Below are 24,086 nucleotides of genomic sequence, written 5' to 3'. Positions count from 1 at the left end.
CAGGCGTTCCCAGCGTTAATTTGACACGTCCTCTGAGCAGGTCCTTAAGAAATTAACATGACGCGTGTGCGACTTGCAGTACCGGCAAAAAGTCAGGAGGCGCAGTGTGAACAAAGTTGGAATGTGACGTCAGAGCCTCTGGGTACTATCTACATGTGGCCAGGGCCGGATTAAGGAGGGTGCTATTGATGCTGCAGCATTAGGCCCATTCCTGAAATAGGCCCAGATGAAAACAGACAAGAATTTTCCGGAAGCTGAACAGTTTTCCTTTGCTATATTAACCGCAAAATAATTCTTAGAATGAAATTTGGAGTCTGACTTTCAGATGCCTAGACAAAGCGTTACTTATTATACAGTTACTATTGTTTTTTGCGCTGTGACGTAACTATAACGTCGTCGTGTTTATTGTTAACTGAAGATTTCAAGTCAATGCTATCAATTTTACGTTAAACAGTTTACTTAGTAATTTAGCTGCGTTTTCTTTGCAATATCTTGGGGATTCTTGCCACTTTATTATTGTTCGGTAAGTGCCACGCAGTAAATGTTTCACCTTGAAAGTTAGTTGTACAGTAAAAATCGATGGCTATTTAAATGGTTATCTGTAAAGTTGAAACTAAAAGCCGGCCCGCGGGCCTGGCATTGGATGTTTAGAATTTTTAAAATCCTCGACTGGATTCTGGTCTGTTATGAAATTGAAATCGTGGACAAATTTTTACCCTCAAGAGCCTGAACTGAGTCACTTTGACGCAATGTCTCTGCAAATTCATTTTTTCTTACTCTGTTTCGTAAGAGAATTACGCAATTTTGTGTATTTCACTGTTAGGTTTTCTGCATTAAGAGCACGTTTCAGACCATTGCTATTGAATGTTAATGTTACGTAGTTTGATGTTAATCTTGAGTTGTTACGATACTATGTCGTTATTATTATTCACGTTCAATAAAGGCTGGCTGTTTGCGTCGCAAGCAATTAAGGCTCTTTGGTCGGTCTGAGTGCGCGTGTACGGTGAGTGTCGAGTGCACATGCGCCAGTGCTGAGAAAAAATAGGCCCCATCGTAATGACACGGTACATTTTAAAAGTCTCACATACCATCTTATGGGCCGGCTTTTTTGCAACTTCACAACAGCAACATAATGTACAGCGCTGTATTTGAGCTACAGAGAAAAAAATTAAGGACACGGTGAAAAGGTGTATTTTGTGATTAAAGTGGAATTTTCGGCTTTAATCTCGAAATGTCCACATTAACCTCATAGTTTACTTTATCATTAAAGCAGACCGTCGTAAACGTCATCTTAAAACCGACATAGTTGTTAATCACTATGAACTTCTTGGATTTCCTCCTGAGCTGACAGCAGCGGCAAGTAGCAATAGATCACCACACACAGAACACATTAAATGTCTGCTATTCCAACTCTCTGCACATTTACAATTCTTAGATTTATATTTGATTTCACTTTCATGATGAAATGCATTAAAGTATATATTTTATATTTTACAGTTAAATCAATCATTTTGTTTAATTAATGAATACTGTTAATAATTACACACATGGGGGTGACACGGTGGCGGAGCGGTAGCACGTCGCTGGTGGTCCCTGCCTGGAGTTTACATGTTTTCCTGCTCTGGTTTTCTCCCACAGATATGCAGATTTGGTGACACTAAAATGACGCCAGTGTGTGTGTGTCTGCTTGTATTCACCTAGCGATGAGCTGATGTCCCATTCAGGGATTTTGCTTCTAGATTGGGCACATCCCTGGATTGATGAATTAAATCATTAAACATCCTTTTCAGAGATGTTGCAGTAAGGTGTCATCTATTCGGAATCTAATGGGTGTTTCAGGCAATTCACAACACAGCAAAGCCGAACCAGGGGGGTATTTTTCATACGTGGATTACTCGTTTAGCCGGATGTAATTGTTGACGATTTGGCCTGATCCTTGATCTGTCGGTTTTTCGAAACTCTTGCTGGATGTGTTGTCATAGCAGCACATCCAAATCCTCAAACCTGCTCGGAGCAGCAACAAGGAGTAGCTCACACACTTAATCAGTTTCCGTGCATGGAATTCATTCAGTCATAGCTTCGCCGTTCATGAATGAGCAACCATTTGATATCGGTGCGCAAATTATAAGAAGAGAATTTCATATAGAGAGGGTTTTGTGCGATCGTCAAGATCCTTTATTGCTCCCTGAGGAAATTCTTTTTGAAAGATACCACTTTTTATTTTGTACCTCGGAGATTTATTAGCACCTTCTATTCGAAGTCAAACTAGGCGAAGTCGGGCTCTCACAACCACACAGACAGTATGTATTGCTTTGGGTTTTGTTTTGCAAGCGGCACTTTATATACTGCAGGCGATGCGGAACATCTGTCTAAAAGTGCAGTTTGCCAGACAATTCGTAAAGTCTGTTTGGCTCTGAAATATTTCCTTCTGGTTTTCATAGTGTTTCCTGGACACCTGCGTGTGCAGACAATAAAAGAGGCGTTTCGTGCCATTGCAGGTAAGGAATACACAGGCAAAAACACCCAGAGCTCCATCAAGAATCTCACAATCAGCCTGACATTCTCATTACCCAGGATTTCCAAATGTGATTGGGGCTCATGGGACTGATCAGAGTGGAGTTTGATCAAACATAATTTGGAAAATGTGCCTCTCCTCCTGATGAATAATCAGACACAGTGTCTTCATCAGATATTTGACCTTCGTCAATATCTCGTTGGTTAGACACAAGTTCTAGGGATATGACATTCCCTGCAACTGACCCAACAAAAAAAAATGCCCTCAGAAACAGGGCGATGTGCATTTTGCTGGAGAGCCAACTCTTCTGCAGCGGTTAGATCTGGACCGCGTGGACCTCCACCTGTTTTTTGCTTGTGTGTCTTCCTATTAGCTTTAAAATTTATGTTTTTTATATTATATATGATTCTTTATGTCAACAATTCTTTAAATAGTTATATACCAATATTTACCAGTTTGAAGTACATTCTTGTACTTCACTTTAACCTGTTCCCATGTTCTCCTTGTGCTCACTTTTGATCTGGAATTATGACATATTAAAAAATAATTAATCTAACACATAAGAAATGAAGCGCTGCATTCAGTAAGTACAATGCACACTACTTAGCGTTTAATTTGTCAGCCACTTTTTGCCAGCCGTCTTTTCTGGTTTTGGGCTGCTTTTGCAGTGTTACCCCTTGTGCATATTAAATCTTGAAATTCTTCATATCCTTCGAATAAAAGGTCCTGCTCCGCTTGTGTGGAAAAAAAATGTGCCCGTTCTTTCATCATTTTGTTACAGCCTATCAAAGACTTGCTGATCATGTTTTCTAGACTCAATATATATGGGCTTTTCAATCAGCGCGGGCGCGCGCAATCATCTTGGATGATTAGATCCAGCTCGACTGATCTACTACACGGCTGCGTTTGAAAAACTGATTTATCCCGGATGAGCTTCACCGGCATTCACTCGGATCCAAGGCGAGGCATCTGATCTCGGATGATTTAAGCGAAGTACGGAAAACACCCCTCTGTTCTCACCGTGATGATATCTCGCACTGCCACCTGGTGGATTCTTCAGGATTTACATAAAGTACGCGCGCTAGTATAAACACTATAGCGCTTGCGTGGCAGGATCGTCGGCTGGAGCATGCGTCGCCTGAGGGCTGTTCCACGAAGCGAGCTAACCTCAAAATCCAGCCTTATTTCGATAATCCCGGTTTAATTTCTCGAAATTCGGTTCCACGAACGAGGCTAACCTGAAGCTCCGCTTAATTACTATGCCAACATATGCTCTTGGACAAGCCTGCTCCGTGGCAGGTTAGTTGTGAATCTTAGCTTAGCTTGATGAATATGATTGGACAAGCCATGTGATGTCACAGCACGACATTCTGCGGGGCTGGGATTATTCTGCTGCTGTTCACTCCCTCTTTCGCACACATCGACCCTCCAATATAAAATTATTACAGATTACATGCAGGCGATTCTAATTACTTAGAAAGTATAAAATGACAAGGAGTGCATGAATTTTTACATGAATAACCATGGCGTGCCCATTTATTCATAATCCAGTTGATGAGAGAGCGAGGCTCATTCGTAGAGCTTTAAGGCAACAGGTTCCACAATTACTTCGGCCCAGGATAGATCCGTTGCATTTTGCGGATGATTATTTAAACGAGCGCTATAGATTTAGTAGACACAGTATTGCATATTTGTGTCAGTTATTGGAACCTTACATTTCTAAAAACACACGTCGCTCTAAAGCCCTTACGGTTGCACAGTCTTTGTGTATCGCTTTGCGTTATTTTGCCAGTGGTTCATTTCTGTACAGTGTGGGGGATGCTGAACATTTAAGCAAAGCTACAGTGTGCCGTAAAATCAGGAAGGTTTGCGTTGCATTAAAGTCCTTTTTAAATATATTCATTACCTTTCCTGGCCACCGAGGAATTCTTGCCATTAAGGAAACTTTCTTTGGAATTAATGGTGCTTAATCTTTAAACATCTACTCATTTACAGCACATAAATCATTACCTGATAAGTAACTGAATTTAATTTGTCAGGCTTTCCTAACGTCATTGGAGCCATTGACTGTACACACGTGAGGATAAAGGCTCCAGCAGGTCCAACAGAGCCTGATTACATAAACCGCAAATCATATCACAGTATTAATGTACAGGTAAGTACTGATAATATCTCACATTTATATACAAGAGGTGAAAGTGTAGTCGTCCAACATTAGCAATGTATGTCATTACCATTTCCTAAAATGTTTCAGATGGTATGCATTGCTGAACATCTAATTTCAAACATTGTGGCAAAATGGCCAGGATCAGTACATGATGCCAGAATTTTTCGCTAGTCTTCACTGGCTCAAAGCCTCGGACAAGGCAAGTCAACTAAAATTCACAAATATACTATAGTTTATTATACTACAGTCTAATGTGTCTACTTTCCATTATAGGAATTTTTCCTGGTGTGCTGCTTGGTGACAGAGGATACCCATGTCTACCGTTTCTTCTCACACCATATACAGATCCTGCAACACAAGCAGAAAGACATTTCAACCATGCCCATTGTAAGACAAGGGCACACATTGAAATGACATTTGGACAGTTAAAATCCAGGTTTAACTGCCTGCGGCATCTCGAGTTACACCAGACAGAGCGTGTGACATTGTAGTAGCCTGTGCAGTTTTGCATAATGTGGCAATACTGCAGCAGGAGCGTATGCCAATAATGACGCATTCTTCACTTGCTGCCAGGACCTTTTCGTTCCACTCATGTTGCTCCTGAAACCAAGCATTATTAATAATTATATTAATAATTACAATTATATATCACTTTTTATCCAAGATGAACCCATATAATTAACATGCTGTCCTGTTTATCAATGTGTTAAAATAACCTTAAAGTACCTAACTGGTAACAAAATGCATATGTAAAAGGAAATTTTAATGACTATACATTTTGAAGGCTTGAAACTGTTCTCATTTAGTTGTTAAATAGTTTGACATCCTTAACACAAAAGTTACTAAAATCATGTTCTTACGCATTTAACTTGTCAGCTATTTTCTGCCATGCAGCCTCACGAGCTTTGATAATACAGCTCGTGTTCCCCTTTCTAGTTATTATAGCTTTGTAGTCCTCATAGGCTTGTAATAATAATTCTTGCTCCGCCTGCGAAAAAAACGCAGCTCTTTCCTTAGTTTCCATTCTTACTTATCCAGCATCGATTAACAAGGCTGCCTTTTATATCGCGTGGACGCGCACGAGCCTCGCTTATCAAGCTTGGCTTGAATTAGCGGAGATTAAATACACCTGAATTTTGTTCGTGGAACTCAATGAGCCTGAAGTGAACTGTTAGGCTAACTCAAGCGAGGCTATTACAAATAATCCTCGATTTTATAAGCTCGCTTCGTGGAACAGCCCTCTGGTCTTACATGTGAAAAATTGGTGAAATTCAGCAGCAGCGTATCGCTGCATCGTATTCACCTTGTGGCCCAGTGTACTGTGAAGTGACTGCATTGTGTTGTAGTTTTGTGGTACGATACAAATCATAGGATGCAGCAAAATGTTCTAAACGTAATACAATTAATAGCCAGGAATTCACTGTTTTACAGCGTACGGTTCTGCAGTCTCAACATGTTTAAGAAACCCCAGCCTAACGTGGAGCTCCATTTTTTTTTAGGACAGAACATCAGAAAAATGAGTTCACTTACTGTAGCCCACGACATTTCTCTGACTGGATTTGCTCAAAGACCTCATGTTAGCTGTGCAGGTAATCGTCCCATTGAGGTTTGAGGGCTGAACCAGCGTGGCGGTGGCCGAGACCTGCTCAGGTGTTTGCTTTACATCAACTTCGCACTCACTGCCGTTGAAGTGCATCCGCATTTGAATGTCCGCCATTGGGAAGGAATTACGAAGAACACAAGTCGCATTAAAGCTTGCACCGACTTCAATATACTCACTGCTGTTTACAAGAAGAATCTCAAGTTCTTCGTCAAAAGCTGAAAATAAAAAGATACGGATATTAAAAACATTTTCTATTATAGTGCGCCTTTTGCATATTTGCTCAGTAAACACTGGCACCATGTCTGATTATTTCTCTGAGCCTCTTAGAGAAGGTTACAGCATCTGTCTGTATATTATAAACTATAGTGCCTTTCCTAGCTACCCACAGTATTTCTTATATAGTGCCTTTCAAACCTAAGTATCTAGCTAAACCGCTGCAGATAGCAAGCGGACAATCTATTCTACGGCAGTCCCTTTCATATGCATCCACAGAATTTATTATATAGTGCCTTTCACATCTAACTAGCTATACTGCTTCAGATGGCTACAGGATTTGTCTGTTATATAGTGCCTTTCTTGTTGTGTCTCCATGTCTATTCGTTTAAACTTGCTACGGATGAGCACACGTCTATTGTTAGACACACACACTTAGGGTAACCAGATGTGTTTTATGCATTGCATCCCATAATATAGCAAAATGTCCCCCTTTCAATTGATTAATTGACTGGCTATATATGTAACAAATGCACATAAAAGTCTAAGGGCCCCACCCACCAGTCTTCCACTGTACTGTACAGTTTTAAAACACACATGAAACACCAAGGGAGAAACAGCCATGAGCTCCGCTCTTCAAGCTAATCAACAGCTGCCACACTTGCTGGATTAAAGGAGTTTTGGAAATCTGGTCAGCCTACACCATCCAGGCTCTCAGGGCATCTGGAATTCTCCTCCTGAGTGTTGTGGCTGGTGTACAAATGACCATATTTTACATTAACAGTTTTGATCATTTCAAAGTGCAGGCTCAGTTACAGGACACACTCCGGACCCCCTGGAAGTCGTAGCAACGGGGAGAATGAAAACAAAACTGAGTGCCATTGTGAACAACGCTGCACATCCTCTCAGTGACACACCAACACTGAGGACTTTCGGCAAACTAATCAGCAGAAGTGTGTCAAGAAACACTATGGGGGCTCCTTCATACCAACAGCAATACACCCGTATAGCGCCTCACTGGCACTGGGACTGACAAGGCACAAGTTTTCTTTCTTTTTAATTTTCTTGCTTTATAGTCATTCTGGTGTGTTTTCAGACCCTAGACTGCATATTTATTTATTTAAAGGGCTTCTGTAAAAAGCCAAATTCCCCCTGGGGAAAAGTTCATTCATTCACTAGATATTCTATCTATCTATCTATCTATATAGTGCCTTTCCTATCTATCTATCTATCTATCTATCTATCTATCTATCTATCTATCTACCTGTTATATAGTGTCTTTCATATCTCTCTCTCTCTCTATTCTATATATATATATCTATTTATCATTTATATAATGTCTTTTATCTATCTATTATATAGATAGATACTTTATATAGTGCCTTTCACTTCTATCTATCTATCTATCTATCTATCTATCTATCTATCTATCTATCTATCTATCTATCTATCTATCATATAGTGCCTTTCCTATCTATCTATCTATCTGTTATATAGTGTCTTTCATATCTCTCTCTCTATTCTATATATATATATATATATTTATCATTTATATAATGTCTTTTATCTATCTATTATATAGATAGATAGATACTTTATATAGTGCCTTTCACATCTATCTATCGATCTATCTACTTTAAATCCACTTATACTGCTCAAAAAAAATTAAAGGACCACTTTTTAATGAGAGTATAGCATCAAGTTAATGAAACTTGTGGGCTATTGATCTGATCAGTTAAGTAGTAGAGGGGCTTGTTCATCAGTTGGTGCACTAGACGGGTAACAATGAGACGACCCCCAAAACAGGCATAAATGGTTTAACAGGTGGAGGGAGGCCACTGACATTTTTCCTTCCTCATCTGTTTTTTCACTTGTTTTGCATTTGGCTACAGTCAGTGTCACTATTCATAGCATGAGGCCATACCTGGACCCCACAGAGCTGGCACAGGTAGAACAAGTTCTCCAGGATGGCAGGCACATCAATACGTGGCATTGCCAGAAGGTTTGCCGTGTCTCCCAGCACAGTCTCAAGGGTATGGAGGAGATTCCAGGAGACAGGCAGTTCCTCTAGGAGAGCTGGACAGGGCCCCTCGTAGAAGGTTCTTAACCCATCAGCAGGACCCACCGGTATCTGCTCCTTTGGGCAAAGAGGAACAGGGTGAGCACTGCCAAAGCCTACAAAATGACCTCCAGCAGGCAGGCCACTGGTGTGAATGTCTCTGACCAAACCATCAGAAACCGACTTCATGAGGGTGGCCTGAGGGCCCAACGTCCTCTAGTGGGCACCGTGGAGCTCGATTGGAATTTGCCATAGAATTCCAGAATTGGCAGGTCCACCACTGGCACCCTGGAGAAGCCACGGAGAACATTATGCTGCCTGTAACATTGTTCATCATGACCAGTTTGGTGGTGGGTCAGTGATGGTCGGGGGGGGCAAATCCATGGAGGGGCGCACAGACCTCTACAGGCTAGACAACGGTACCTTGACTGCCATTAGGTATCGGGATGAAATCCTTGGACCTCATTGTCAGACCCTATGGTGATTCCTCTTGGTAAACAACAATGACCGGCCTCATGTGGCGAGAGGATGAAGGCATTGATACCATAGACTGGTATCCCCCAGGACACCATTCGTCATCTCATTAGGACATTGTCAGGCATGCATACAAAGAACGTTGGGCTTACAAACTACTGAGTACGATTTGGAGTTGCTGCAATGACGTTTCAACAAAACGGACGAGCCTGCCTGCCTGCCGCCTCATTTTTTTTCCCTTTGATTTTCGGGGTGTCTTTAAATTCAGCCCTCTCACTGTAGGTTGATCATTTTCATTTCCATCAAACAATGTGCCATCCTTTTGTTCCTCACACATCACCATACCAGTCCATAGCAGTAGAGAGAGCCAGCAGGGTTTTTTTTTCCCATTGAGATCTGATGTGTTTTCGAAGTGTTCTTTTAATTTTTTTGAGCAGTTTATATTCTGTTGGGTTCTTCATATGTTGTGGTGGTTCCTCCCTTACCCCAGAAGAAATGTCATCATTTCAATAACCATCCATCTATCCATTTTCCCACCTGCTGAATCCAAACACAGGGTCACGGGGGTCTGCTGGAGCCAACCCCAGCCAACACAGGGCACAAGGCAGGAACCAATCCTGGGCAGGGTGCCAACCCACCGCAGGACACACACAAACACACCAAGCACACACACACTAGGGAACATTTTAGTATCGCCAATGCACCTAACCGGCATGTCTTTGGACTGTGGGAGGAAACCCACGCAGACACGGGGAGAACATGCAAACTCCACGCAGGGAGGACCCGGGGGCGCTACCACTGCGCCACCGTACCACCCTCATTTCAATAACATTTTTCAGAAATATAGTAAAAGCAACAACAATGTAGGTCAACTACAATCAGACCTCACCTAAACAGTAATTAAACAGTAATAAATAATTAATTAAAGGCAGGTTTCCCCATGAAATGAGAGAGGTGTTCTAACAAAATCCAAAACATCAACAAGTAATGCTTGCACATAAACAGTGTGCGGATTTAGCATAAGTCCAGTGAGCATTTAGCTCTAATCAAAACAATACTAACAATAATACAACTTAATAGAACACAAAGTCCTTAAATCTTGCAGGCATATTCCTCTGACGTGGAGGCAAGTCATCAACACAAGGAGAAGAAGCTGATGATCCTGGGCTACCTAAACTTATGTCATTCCTGGGTGAACTGGGTGGTGTGGGGATTGGGTCTGTGGTAGAGGAAGAACAGCCCTGGCTTTCAACAGTAGGATCAGGCAATTGTGCTTGTGATTGAAGCTGTGTGGGAACTGAAGGTACAGCTGGTGGTACATGACTTGGAATAAGACCTGATAAGTGGTTTAAAGGTGGAGGTGAAACAAAGTTTGGGTGATGATGAGAAACCTCATGATGAGGTTTTGTAACATATGGCTTCAGTCGATTGTAATGAATAACTATTGGTTTAGTCTGGGGTTTTGACAAATCATGGAGCTTAAAGATGATATGTATATATATATCTACAAACCGGATTCCAAAAAAGTTGGGACACTATACAAATCGTGAATAAAAACTGAATGCAATGATGTGGAGGTGCCAACTTCTAATATTTTATTCAGAATAGAACATAAATCACGGAACAAAAGTTTAAACTGAGAAAATGTATCATTTTAAGGGAAAAATATGTTGATTCAGAATTTCATGGTGTCAACAAATCCCAAAAAAGTTGGGACAAGGCCATTTTCACCACTGTGTGGCATCTCCCCTTCTTCTTACAACACTCAACAGACGTCTGGGGACCGAGGAGACCAGTTTCTCAAGTTTAGAAATAGGAATGCTCTCCCATTCTTGTCTAATACAGGCCTCTAACTGTTCAATCGTCTTGGGCCTTCTTTGTCGCACCTTCCTCTTTATGATGCACCAAATGTTCTCTATAGGTGAAAGATCTGGACTGCAGACTGGCCATTTCAGTACCCGGATCCTTCTCCTACGCAGCCATGATGTTGTGATTGATGCAGAATGTGGTCTGGCATTATCTTGTTGAAAAATGCAGGGTCTTCCCTGAAAGAGATGACGTCTGGATGGGAGCATATGTTGTTCTAGAACCTGAATATATTTTTCTGCATTGATGGTGCCTTTCCAGACATGCAAGCTGCCCATGCCACACGCACTCATGCAACCCCATACCATCAGAGATGCAGGCTTCTGAACTGAGCGTTGATAACAACTTGGGTTGTCCTTGTCCTCTTTGGTCCGGATGACATGGCGTCCCAGATTTCCAAAAGAACTTGAATCGTGACTCGCCTGACCACAGAACAGTCTTCCATTTTGCCACACTCCATTTTAAATGATCCCTGGCCCAGTGACAACGCCTGAGCTTGTGGATCTTGCTTAGAAATGGCTTCTTCTTTGCACTGTAGAGTTTCAGCTGGCAACGGCGGATGGCACGGTGGATTGTGTTCACTGACAATGGTTTCTGGAAGTATTCCTGAGCCCATTCTGTGATTTCCTTTACAGTAGCATTCCTGTTTGTGGTGCAGTGTCGTTTAAGGGCCCGGAGATCACGGGCATCCAGTATGGTTTTACGGCCTTGACCCTTACGCACAGAGATTGTTCCAGATTCTCTGAATCTTCGGATGATGTTATGCACAGTTGATGATGATAGATGCAAAGTCTTTGCAATTTTTCTGGGTAACACCTTTCTGATATTGCTCCACTATCTTTCTGCGCAACATTGTGGGAACTGGTGATCCTCTACCCATCTTGGCTTCTGAGAGACACTGCCACTCTGAGAAGCTCTTTTATACCCAATCATGTTGCCAATTGACCTAATTAGTGTTTATTGGTCTTCCAGCTCTTCGTTATGCTCAAATTTACTTTTTCCAGCCTCTTATTGCTACTTGTCCCAACTTTTTGGGATTTGTTGACACCGTGAAATTTTGAATCAACATATTTTTCCTTTAAAATGATACATTTACTCGGATTAAACGTTTGATCTGTCATCTACGTTCTATTACAAATAAAATATTGACATTTGCCATCTCCACATCATTGCATTCAGTTTTTATTCACAATTTGTTTAGTGTCCCAACTTTTTTGGAATCCGGTTTGTATGTATATTAAATCACCATCACTCTCTCTCTCTATATATTGTCACAGACGGCTGGGGTTCTTACCCGGCCGGGACGCCTAGAAGGTCCGGAAGGTGGCAGTAAAGCTTCGGGTCAGGAGGACACAACCATCCTGGAGCAGGAGAGGACCACGGGAGAGGAGGAGACTTTCCAACTCGTTGGGACCCGTGGCCACCGCCAGGGGGTATCTTAAGCCTCCTAGAACCTGAGGGAACATTACTTCCGCCACACTTGTCAAGATGGCGGAGGAACCTGCCAGGGACGCCTGGAGTGCTTCCGGGGCAAAGGGCAGCACTTCCGCCACATCAGGAAGTGCTGCCGGAAGATCGTCATCAGCCACCTGGAGCACATCCGGGCAGGAATAAAAGGCGCCGCCTCCCAGCAATTGGAGAGCTAGAGTCGGGAGAGGGAGCAGGACGAAGCTCCCAGGAGGAGATTGGCGGCCAAGGACTGAGAGAAAGAAAGTTAATTTTGGGTGATTATTGCTTTGTGCATTGTGTGGTGTTTGGGACTGTGTTTATTAATGGAAAATAAACGTGTGATTTTTATAAAGATGTGGTCTCCGACTGGTGGTGTCCGGGCAAGTCTCACAATATATATATATATATGTATATTAAATCACCATCTCTCTCTCTCTCTATATATATATATATATATATATGTATATTAAATCACCATCACTCTCTCTCTCTCTCTATATATATATATATATATATGTATATTAAATCACCATCACTCTCTCTCTCTATATATATATATATATATGTATATTAAATCACCATCACTCATTGAAATTTTGAATCAACATATTTTTCCTTTAAAATGATACATTTACTCGGATTAAACATTTGATCTGTCATCTACGTTCTATTACAAATAAAATATTGACATTTGCCATCTCCACATCATTGCATTCAGTTTTTATTCACAATTTGTTTAGTGTCCCAACTTTTTTGGAATCCGTTTTGTATATATATATATATATATGTATATTATATATATATATATATATATATATATATATATATATATATATATATATATATATATATATAACTGCTCAAAAAATTAAAGGAACACTTTGAAAACACATCAGATCTCAATGGGAAAAAGAAATCCTCCTGGATATCTATACTGATATAGACTGGGTAATGTGTTAGGAACGAAAGGATGCCACATCGTTTGATGGAAATGAAAATGATCAACCTACAGAGCCCTGAATTCAAAGACGCCCCAAAAATCAGAGTGAAAAAATGATGTGGCAGGCTAGTCCATTTTGCCAAAATTTAATTGCAGCAACTCAAAGTTGTCCGCAGCACTTTGTATGGCCCCTGTGTTCTTGTATACATGCCTGACAACATCGGTGCATGCTTCTAATGAGATGACAGATGGTGTTGTGGGGATCTCCTCCCAGATCTGGACCAGGGCATCACTGAGCTCCTGGACAGTCTGAGGTGCAACCTGGTGGCATTGGATGGACCAAAACATAATGTCCCAGAGGTGTTCTATTGGATTTAGGTCAGGAAAGTGTGGTGGCCAGTCAATGGTATCAATTCCTTCATCCTCCAGGAACTGCCTGCATACTCTCACCACATGAGGCCAGGAATTGTCGTGCACCAGGAGCCACTGTACCAGCATAGGGTCTGACAATGGGTCCAAGGATTTCATCCTGATACCTAATGGCAGCCAAGGTGCCTTTGTCAAGCCTGTAGCGGTCTGTGTGACCCTCCATGGATATGCCTCCCCAGACAATCATTAACCCACCACCAAACTGCTTATGCTGAATGATGTTACAGGCAGCATAATGTTCTCCATGGCTTCTCCAGACCCTTTCACTTCTGTCACGTGCTCAGGGTGAACCTGCTCTCATCTGTAAAAAGCACAGGGCACCAGTGGTGCATCTGCCAATTCTGGTATTCTATGGCGAATGCCAATCAAGCTGCATGCTCCTGGGCACTGAGCTCAGGGCCCATTAGAGGACATGGGGCCCTTGGGTCACCCTCATGAAGTCTTTCTGGTTGTTTGGTCAGAGACATTCACACCAGTGGCCTGCTGGAGGTCATTTTGTAGGGCTCTGGCAGTGCTCATCCTGTTCCTCCTTGCCCAAAGGAGCAGATACTGGTCCGCTTGATGTGTTATGGACCTTCTATGGCCCTCTCCAGCTCTCCTAGAGTAACTGCTTGTCTCCTAGAATCTCCTCCATGCCCTTGAGACTGTGCAGGGAGACACAGCAAACCTTCTGGCAATGACACGTATTGATGTGCCATCCTGGAGAAGTTGGACTACCTGTGCAACCTCTGTAGGGTCCAGGTATCGCCTCATGCTACCAGTAGTGACACTGACTGTAGCCAAATGCAAAACTAGTGAAGAAACAGTCAGAAAAGATGAGGAGGGAAAAATGTCAGTGGCCTCCACCTGTTAAACCATTCCTGTTTTGGGGTCATCTCATTGTTGCCCCTCTAGTGCATCTGTTGTTAATTTCATGAACACCACAGCAGCTGAAACTGATTAACAACCCCCTCTGCTACTTAACTGACCAGATTAATATCCCATAAGTTTCATTGACTTTATGCTATACTCGGATTAAAAAGTGTTCCTTTAATTCTTTTCAGCAGTATATATATATATATATATATATATATATATATGAGTATACTTTATACATAAAATATAAGTTGTTGTACCTTGCATAACTGAATAACCTTTTCAATACAATTCAATACATTTATGGTCACTACAGTATTTGGATTAAATAATCGTCATGTAGGAAAAGGCTGACTCGCGTAAATAAGTAGAGCCAAATAATGCAGTCAAGGAGCTTTTGCATTCAGCCGAGTGAAAAATGACGGCTGTCCGATTAACTGCGCTTTTAGTTCCCTCTCCTTTCTCTTTCTCAGATCACTTTTCGGAAGAAAGTCATTTTCGTAGTTTTTATGAACAGTTCGAAAGTAAAAAACTTAGGGGTAACTGTTGACTGTAATCTAAATTTTAAATCGCATATTCATCAGACCACTAGGACAGCATTTTTTCACTTAAGAAACATAACAAAAGTTAGACCTCTTATATCACTGAAAGATGCTGAGAAATTAATTCACGCGTTTGTTTTCAGTCGACTAGATTACTGTAACGCACTCCTCTCAGGACTTCCCAAAAAAGACATATATCATTTACAACGAGTGCAGAATGGAGCTGCTAGAATCCTAACTAGGAAAAGAAAATCCGAACAAATTTCTCCAGTTTTAATGTCACTACACTGGTTACCTGTGTCTTTCAGAATTGACTTTAAAATACTGCTTATGGTTTATAAAGCCTTAAATAATCTCACTCCATCTTATATATTGGAATGTCTGACACGTTATATTCCAAATCGTATCCTCAGATCTTCAAATGAGGGTCTCCTTAGAATTCCAAGAACAAAACTTAAAAGAAGTGGTGAGGCGGGCGGCCTTCTGCTGTTATGCACCTCAAATCTGGAATAGCCTGCCAATAGGAATTCACCAGGCTGATACAGTAGAGCACTTTAAAACACTGCTGAAAACACATTACTTTAACATGGCCTTTTTATAACTTCACTTTAACTTAATCCTGATACTCTGTATGTTCAGTTCATCATAATAACTATTCATGGTGGCTCTAAAATCCGTACTGACCCCAACTTTCTCTTCTGTTTCTTTTTCCCGTTTTCATCCACCACCACCTACTCAAAGCATCATGATGCTCCAACATTGATGGACTGAAAGCCAGAAGTCTACGTGACCATCATCATCAAATCCTTCCATGAAAACCCTAAATACAAAGAGGACTGTTTGATTTATGTTAGGTAGATTGCCCAGAGGGGACTGGGCGGTCTCGTGGTCTGGAACCCCTACAGATTTTATTTTTTTCTCCAGCTGTCTGGAGTTTTTTTTTTGTTTTTCTGTCCACCCTGGCCATCGGACCTTACTTATTCTATGTTAATTAATGCTGACTTATTTTATTTTTTACTGTGTCTTTTATTTTTCTATTCTTCATCTTGTAAAGCACTTTGATCTACTTCTTGTATGAAAATGTGCTATATAAATAAATGTTGTTGTTGTTGTTGTTGAAAGTGCCTTTCCACATTTTCCTTCTTTGGAATAGCAATGATAGATTGACAGATCAGACAAACGCACTTCGATTGTGACATTGTGAGAGAAAAATCCTCTTCCAATTCCACATCCAGCCCATACCCTCCCCAAACATTTTTTTTAAAATCCCTTCTTTAGTCGATATAAATTGGAAGGCTAACTAGATCACTTAGATAGCTGAAGTCTTGCAGTAGCTCGTGCATTTGATCGTGTGTGCAGGATGACCAGTGTGTTAGAAGAGAAGAGATCTCAGACTGGCCGTCCTGTATGTCAATCAAGTGGCAAATGCCATAGGGAGGATATATGATAGACTAACGTTTAAAAAATTTTTTTTTGAATGCAACGCGATCTACCTGCACTACTTTGCGATCGACGTATTGGGCACCCCTGATATAGCGGGTGGGATAACGACTGACTGACTGACTGACAAACACGTGCTCAGTGGTGCAACAGAAATCAGGCTTCAAATGTGCCATCTTAACCAGCTAAGCTCAGTAGTAAATGGGGCTCGTCTTGTGGAGGCTTCCTCCTGAAGTGAATGTCTTAGTTTTATTGTGGCACCAGGCCACATGGGCGGGGCCTTTGGGACGCTGGGGGGCGGAGTTCAGTTGCCCTCAATGGGCGGCTTCACAGAGACAAAAAGAGTTGAGATGTTTATCGACTCCGCCCCCTGTTGCCCTGCAGTGGTATTACACCCATTTGATGGAGTCCAGATAGTGATTGTCAGACACTCATGCATGACCAAGAGTTTAAAGAGGAGGACAGGGTCACTCTAGGACCCCCAACCCCACAAATTGCCTTTAAAGGCCCTGATAAACAAGCAGAACACAAAACCATTTCACTACGTACCATATGGAGTGACTTTTAGCAGGTTTGAAGAGTTGAAGTGTTCAATTCTGACAAAAGAAAAATCAAATTCCACCACACACGTGTAATTCCACCCTTGGTCCTTCCTGTCTGCAGACACGGTGAAGGTCACATTTCCACTTTCAGGCTTTTTCTCGTTGTTTTGACCCAGGTGTTTCCGTTCAATCATGACACCATCTCGATACAGCTTCACCCAGACGTTGTTAATGGGAGCCACATCTTTGACCTCATATGTGATGTTAAATTTCTTTCCTTTCTCTATCACCTCAGGACCATCAATGGAGAGGTATTCTGGAAGTTCTGAAAGGTAACATCAAAAGGTTTCTTAACTGTGCGGTGCACTCGGGCTGTTCCTTGCCAGCTTATCCACAGTAAGACAAAGCGAAGGCATTAACACCATTCACATACTGCTTTACATTTTCAAAGGTGAATGACAATAGTGAGACAAAGATGGAGTTTGAGAAATAAAAAAAAAAAAGAAAACAAACACAAAATATCAACAGCAGCGTTTAAATGTACGGCTATAAGCTGAATGGAACACTTTAGAGAGCTGTCACAGAACTGCTAGGCCCATGGTGACAAAACAATGGCATCTAAAAAATGGTGCACTCTCTTTTTGGAAAGTTATACTTTATAGTGTCTGGTTATCCAATAAGTGTTATTTAAAAAGCTAATCAGATAAAAGGTTAATTTAGAAAGTTCAGTCCAAGATAGTAGGCATCACTTGGGGACATCTAGGATGGGACCCCAAGAGATAGAAATGTCTGAAAATGGAGAAGGAGCAGATGGGCACTGCAGAGGTTGGGCCACATTTGGGTTCAGAAATCCTTCAGGCCCCTTCACTTTTTCACATGTTGTTACGATGCCGCCTTTTGCTAAAATCATTTCCATTATTTTTTTTTCTGTTGTCAATACCACAGAATGACAAACAGGACGTTAGCCTTTTTTTGCACATATACCACAAATAAAAAAACAGAAATATCTCATTGATACAAATACTGAGATCCTGTGCTATGATACTTAGAATGTGGCTCTGCTATTGAGACTGGAAGAATGGTGTTTAATATGAATAAAAATGTCAATCCCCCTCTCCATATTTACATCTCATCTGTAACCTTGTAGTTGTGCTGACGAGGGAACTACACTTCCCATCAGGCACTAGGAGTGATCACTCCATTGGATTGGTGCACCAGAGCTGGTCAATCCATTAGGCAGCATAGGTGACTGTCTAGGGCACCAACACACGAGGGGCACGTGCTATGCACAAATAGAGGGGACCCCTCCAATCCTTATAGTCTAATAAAACTGAAAGTGCACTATCGACACTGAGGGGCACCATTGATGTAACTCAAGCAGCACACACTCAAGATCTTTCCACATCCCCATTCTCTGTCCACACTATGGACACCTAGGGATGCCTTTTTAGTAAAAGAAGGGCACACACCCCCCCACCCCTCACATAGGGCTCAATATGGGCTACGACCAGCACTGCAGCACACCGTGCAAAAAACAATTTAAACTACTTTGTTATCCTGACTGGATTACAGCTTAGTCTCATCATGGGTTGTCTTCGGCCATAATGCATTTCCAGAATTGTCATTCCCCTCATTTATTGTGAACATAAGAATTACTTTTGAACACTCTGAAATCACTTGTTTTTTTTGTCTGGCAACTCCTGACTTATCAGTATGAAAAAACCTCCACATCTATCTGTTATACAGAGCCTTTCCTAGCTATTTAATAAATAGTACCTTTCAAATCTAGCACTATATAGCAATATCAAGCACCTTTCCTATCTATCTATCTATCTATCTATCTATCTATCTATCTATCTATCTATCTATCTATCTATCTATCTAATATTGTGCCATTTATATCTATTTATCTGTTATATAGTGCCTTTCATATCTATCTATCTATTATATAGTGCCTTTCATATCTATCTATCTAATATAGTGCCATTCATAGCTATCTATCTGTTATATAGTGCTTTTCATAGCTATCTATCTATTATATAGTGCCTTTCATATCTGTGTCTATGATATAGTGCCTTTCATATCTCTATCTATTATATAGTGTCCTTCACATCTATCTGTCTAACTATTGTGAAGGACAGCCGGGTCCCATGCCTGGCAGGGACGCCCCTGCTGCTTATGTTCTGGGGAAGCCGCCATGGGCAGTCCAATACCTCCCCCGGGACGCTTGGTGGCAGCCTCCCTGGCCAACGGTGATTGTCCAGCCACCCGCAGGGCTCCATGGGAGATGAAGTCCTCCACAGCTTGGTTGGGGCCCGGGGTGGCCGCTACGGGGGGCTGTCTGCTTCGAACAGCCCGGCTAGACGAGTCTTCAGCCCCACCCGGACGTGCAATTAGGACCAGGTGGTTAATCACCTGGAACGCTTCCGGGTGGGCTATAAAAGGGCCCAGCCACCACCACTCGATGAGCCAGAGTTGGGAGGAAGGAGACGAAGCTTGAGAAGGAGTGGTGGTAAAGGAAGAGAAGTGTTGTGTATTTGTGCTTGTGCTTTGGGACTGTGTTTGGGCTGTGGCACGGGGAAGACGTGTCCCACAGCTGAAGAAAAATAAAGTCTTTGTACTTTTTATACGTGCCTCCGTGTCTGGGTGTCGGGTCAGGCGCCTATATAGCGCCTTTGTTACACTATCTATTATATAGTGCCTTTCATATCTATCTGGCAACTAACTAAAAACTCCTCTTTTGAGCTTCTGGTCTCAGATCTCTGCTCATTTTTCGACTCTGTAGTCTGATTGCACTTTGGGTTCTGACAAAAGCTTCTTTCTGTTTCCTTGTTTGGCCCGTATTTTGGTTTTCACATCTTCTGGTCATTTTTCATTTTTTTGACTGCTGTCTCTCTTAGGCAGTTGCTGAGTCACTTTTTGTTCAGAGGATGGGAGAAAAAGAATGGCTGAGGATACCGCGTTTGAGTGAGTAAAAGTAATTGTTGACTACTACTGGTTCTGTTTGGCAGACATTTATTCAGATCCATTTTAGGATGAGGCAGATCTAATGTTAGAGTTTGATGCCAACAAGGCATCGTGATTTGTAGCAATTTGAAATCAACTTTGAATGAACCACTTTAATAACGTTAACAAATCCCGCTATGCGTGCTGACCTGCAGCAACCTCTGTGGGACTCCCTGCTACGGGAGTCCATGAGTGCCATCCCATGCAAGGCTAGGGGATGGGAGTGGTGGGCTTAAAAAGACTATTTTCATGGGCTGTCTGCTCAACTTTGAGAAAAACCTAACAAAAGCATAGTAAATCAATCAATCAAATTCAAAACTGGAATGATCCCGGATCTTCTAGAGGAGTGTTTCTCAACCTTTCTGGTGTTGTGACCCCATATTTTCCCCATGTTTCTTTGTGTCTCCCCACCTTGATTAATTGAGCGTGACTGTCACTAGAGAGATTAGTTCCCCTTAGTGAATTGAGTATGAATCGTGATTCACTTTGCACCCCACCATTACCCACTACCGTTATGAACAATAGCAAGTCGCAACCCACTGGCGACACCCACGACATCCCAGTGGTTGAGAAACACTGCACTTGATAACAGAACCTACACAAACACATGACACTCTGCATTTGTTATTATTTCAAGAGACTTACTGTAAATGGTGAGGTTCACTCGTTTATCACACTGCTTAGGAGGTGCCCTGAAGTTTAAATAGCACTTGGGCTCGGCGTCCCACACCGTCAGGCTGCTCACGTTCCACACAGCCGAGTTGCTGCCCTCTACTCTCACAGCTCCAACTGAGGCTTCCCAGCCCATGGCTCTGAAATCCGTGCGGTTAGTGTGGCAGGTCACAGTCACCGGGTCCCCATATCTCACAATGACACGTGCAGGAGAGAATTCTACATCACAGGTGTCCTGTTGTCCTAAAATAATCAATTGATCAGTCAATCCCACCAATCTTCATTTTAGACTTACAGTAAGCGAAGTAACTCATGAGTCTAATATGAAATTCCATGAGAAACACAGTGTGACGATTCACACTGTTATTATTGTTATTAATAATAAATCATATTCAATCATTTTTCTTCCTCCTCCTCCTCATCTTTTCCCACTTCTGTGTGGAGTCGATGTGCTTCATCAACCTTCTCCATGCAGCTCCTCCCCAGTCAGGCCCTTTCTTTTACTTCCACTTTGACCTCCCTCACTGTCTCTTACCCCTGGACTTCCATGTCCATCACTCTTTCGCCCACATATTCATTGTATCTCTTCATCACGAGTCCATACCCCTTCAACCTCCTTTCCTGTATGTTCTTAGATTTCTCTCCCACTTTTGTTGTACCTCTGACTCCACGCATTCATCCCAACATTCTCATTTCTGACACATCCAACTTCTTCTCCTGCGCTCCCTTTACTGTCCATGTCTCAGCTCCAGACATCACTGCTGGTCCTACCACCATCTTACAAATATGACCTTTAATCTTCACCATAATTCTCTGATCACACAAACTTCCTCATACAGCTCCTCGCCAGTCAGGTCTAATTATACTTTATTGATCCACCTCCGCTTTGGCCTCCCTTGCTTTCTCTTTCTGACCATCATTAAAACTCTTCATCTTCTTATTTATCTTCAGCCCTCTGTCTTCCAAAGCCCTTGTCCATTCTTCCAATTTCCTCCCCACTTTATCTTTTCTGGTGCTACAAAACACAATGTCATCAGCAAAAAGCCGGCACCTAGGGAGGATTGGTCTTCATCCCATGACTCAACACATCCATGACCAGATCAAAGAGTGAAGGACTTAAAGAAGATCCCTGGTGCAGACCTCCTTGAGCGGAGATCTTGTCCGTTACCCCCAAACTGCTTTTAACCAGACTTCTCACTCACTCCCTCCCTCACACATATCCTGGACTATCCTCACACACTTTTTGATGGCCATTCAGCCCAACAAAGTTCGCCTGTCCTATCCCCATAATTCTAAAATAACAACATGTTGAGTTTTGAAAGTCCTTGAAGTTTTACTGTCTATCAAACTACTTAGTCACTTATTCCATGTTTCCGTGGTTCTCTGGAAGAAGAAAAACTGGTCAGCAAGCCTGGGGGAATACAGGTGAGCTGAAACAGAAGGCCATTCACAGGCCAGCACAGCCTGGAATGGAAGGGATAAGAATTTATGGCACCCCTTTCAAATCCAGGAGGAAAGCAGGGAATGAAATGGGGGTTCGGAATCTACCTAAGCTGAACACATTAGGAACTACACACTCCCAAATCATTGAAGAGGCATGCGCAGGATCACTAGAATTGGACAAATTAGAACAATCCAGACAAGAACAGGCCATTCAACCCAACAAAGCTCTCCTGTCTTATTTCCCTTAACTATTCTAAAATACCACCAAGGTGAGTTTTGATTGTCCCTAAAGTCCTGCTCTCTACCACATTACTTGGTATCTTACTCCACGTGTCTGTGGTTCTCTGTGTAAAGAAAGACTACCTTTGTGCAAAATTTACCCTTAGTAAGTTTCAAACTTTCCCCCCATTGTATTCTTGATAAACTCATTTTAAAGTCACCATCTTGATCCACTGCACTGATTCCCATCAGAACTTTAAACACTCCAGTCAGGTCTCCTCTTAATTTCCATTTGCTTAAACTGTAAAGGCTCAGCTTTTTTAATCTTTCCTCATAACTCTTACCCTGTATCCTTGAATCATCCTTGTCGCTCTTCTCTGGACTTTCTCCAGTGCTGTTATGTCCTTTTTGTATCCTGGTGACCCAAACTACACACTCAGTACTCCAGATGAGGCCTCACCAGTGTGTTATAAAGCTTGAGCAGACCCTCCTGTGACTTGCAGTCCACACATTAAGGCGCTATATAACCTGACATTCTGTTAGTCTTCTTAATGGCTTCTGATCGCAGTCTGGCAGTTGATAGTGTTGAGTCCACTATGACTCCTAAATCCTTCTCATAAGGTGGACTTTCAATTTTCAGATCTCCCATTGTGTATTCAAACCTCACATTTTTACTTCCTACATGTTAATACTTTATATTTACTTAAATTAAATTTCATCTGACACAAATCTGCCCAGCCATGTATGCTGTCTTAAGTCCCACTGTGATGACTCCAGATGACAAATTCCAGGTTCCAATCCACCAAGCTTGGTATCATCTGCAAACTGAACCAGCTTGTTATTTATATTCCTATCCAAATCATTTCTGTATATTAAAAATACTGCGATGGGCTGGGGCCCTGCCTGGGTTTGTTTCCTGCCTTGCACCCTGCGTTGGTTGGGATTGGCTCCAGCAGACCCCCGTGACCCTGTAGTTAGGATACAGAGGGTTGGATAATAGATAGATAGATAGATAGATAGATAGATAGATAGATAGATAGATAGATAGATAGATAGATAGGAAAGGCACTATATACATAGATAGATAGATAGATAGATAGATAGATAGATAGATAGATAGATAGATAGATAGATAGATAGATAGATAGATAGATAGATAGATAGATAGACTTTATTAATCCCAAGGGTAAATTCATATACTCCAGCAGCAGCATACTGATAAAAAAACAATATTAAATTAATGAGTGATAACAATGCAGGTATAACAGACAATAACTTTGTATAATGTTAACGTTTACCCCCCTGGGTGGAACTGAAGAGTCACATAGTGTGAGGTCTCCGCAGTCTGTCAGTGCAGCAGGACGGTGACAGCAGTCTGTCACTGAAGCTGCTCCTCTGTCTGGAGATGATCCTGTTCAGTGGATTCTCCATGATTGGCAGGAGTCTGCTCAGCGCCCGTTGCTCTACCACGGATGTCAAACTGTCCAGCTCCGTGCCTACAATAGAGCCTGCCTTACTCACCAGTTTGTCCAGGCGTGAGGCGTCCCTCTTCTTTATGCTGCCTCCCCAGCTCACCACCGTGTAGAAGAGGGCGCTCACCACAACCGTCTGATAGAACATCTGGATGGATGGCTATTAAAAATAGCAGCGGC

General features: G+C 42.0%; 1 protein-coding gene across 1 annotated transcript in view; it reads right to left on the bottom strand.

The window, feature by feature from the left end:
• The window catches only part of LOC120539968 (intercellular adhesion molecule 1-like), a 115,496-nt gene that overhangs the window by 14,256 nt on the left and 77,154 nt on the right, over positions 1 to 24,086 (bottom strand). The window contains exons 10-12 of the mRNA XM_039770375.1: positions 20,746 to 21,015; positions 17,102 to 17,419; positions 6,213 to 6,500 (exon numbers count right to left, since the gene is read on the bottom strand). Of these exons, the coding sequence (XP_039626309.1) occupies positions 6,213 to 6,500; positions 17,102 to 17,419; positions 20,746 to 21,015 (876 nt within the window). The remainder of the gene's footprint in view (positions 1 to 6,212; positions 6,501 to 17,101; positions 17,420 to 20,745; positions 21,016 to 24,086) is intronic.

This window comes from Polypterus senegalus, chromosome 12, assembly GCF_016835505.1.
Source record: "Polypterus senegalus isolate Bchr_013 chromosome 12, ASM1683550v1, whole genome shotgun sequence".
In the NCBI taxonomy this organism is placed as follows: Eukaryota; Metazoa; Chordata; class Cladistia; order Polypteriformes; family Polypteridae; genus Polypterus; species Polypterus senegalus.
Note: the sequence above shows the minus strand (reverse complement) of the source record. Positions and strands in the feature narration are given on the sequence as shown.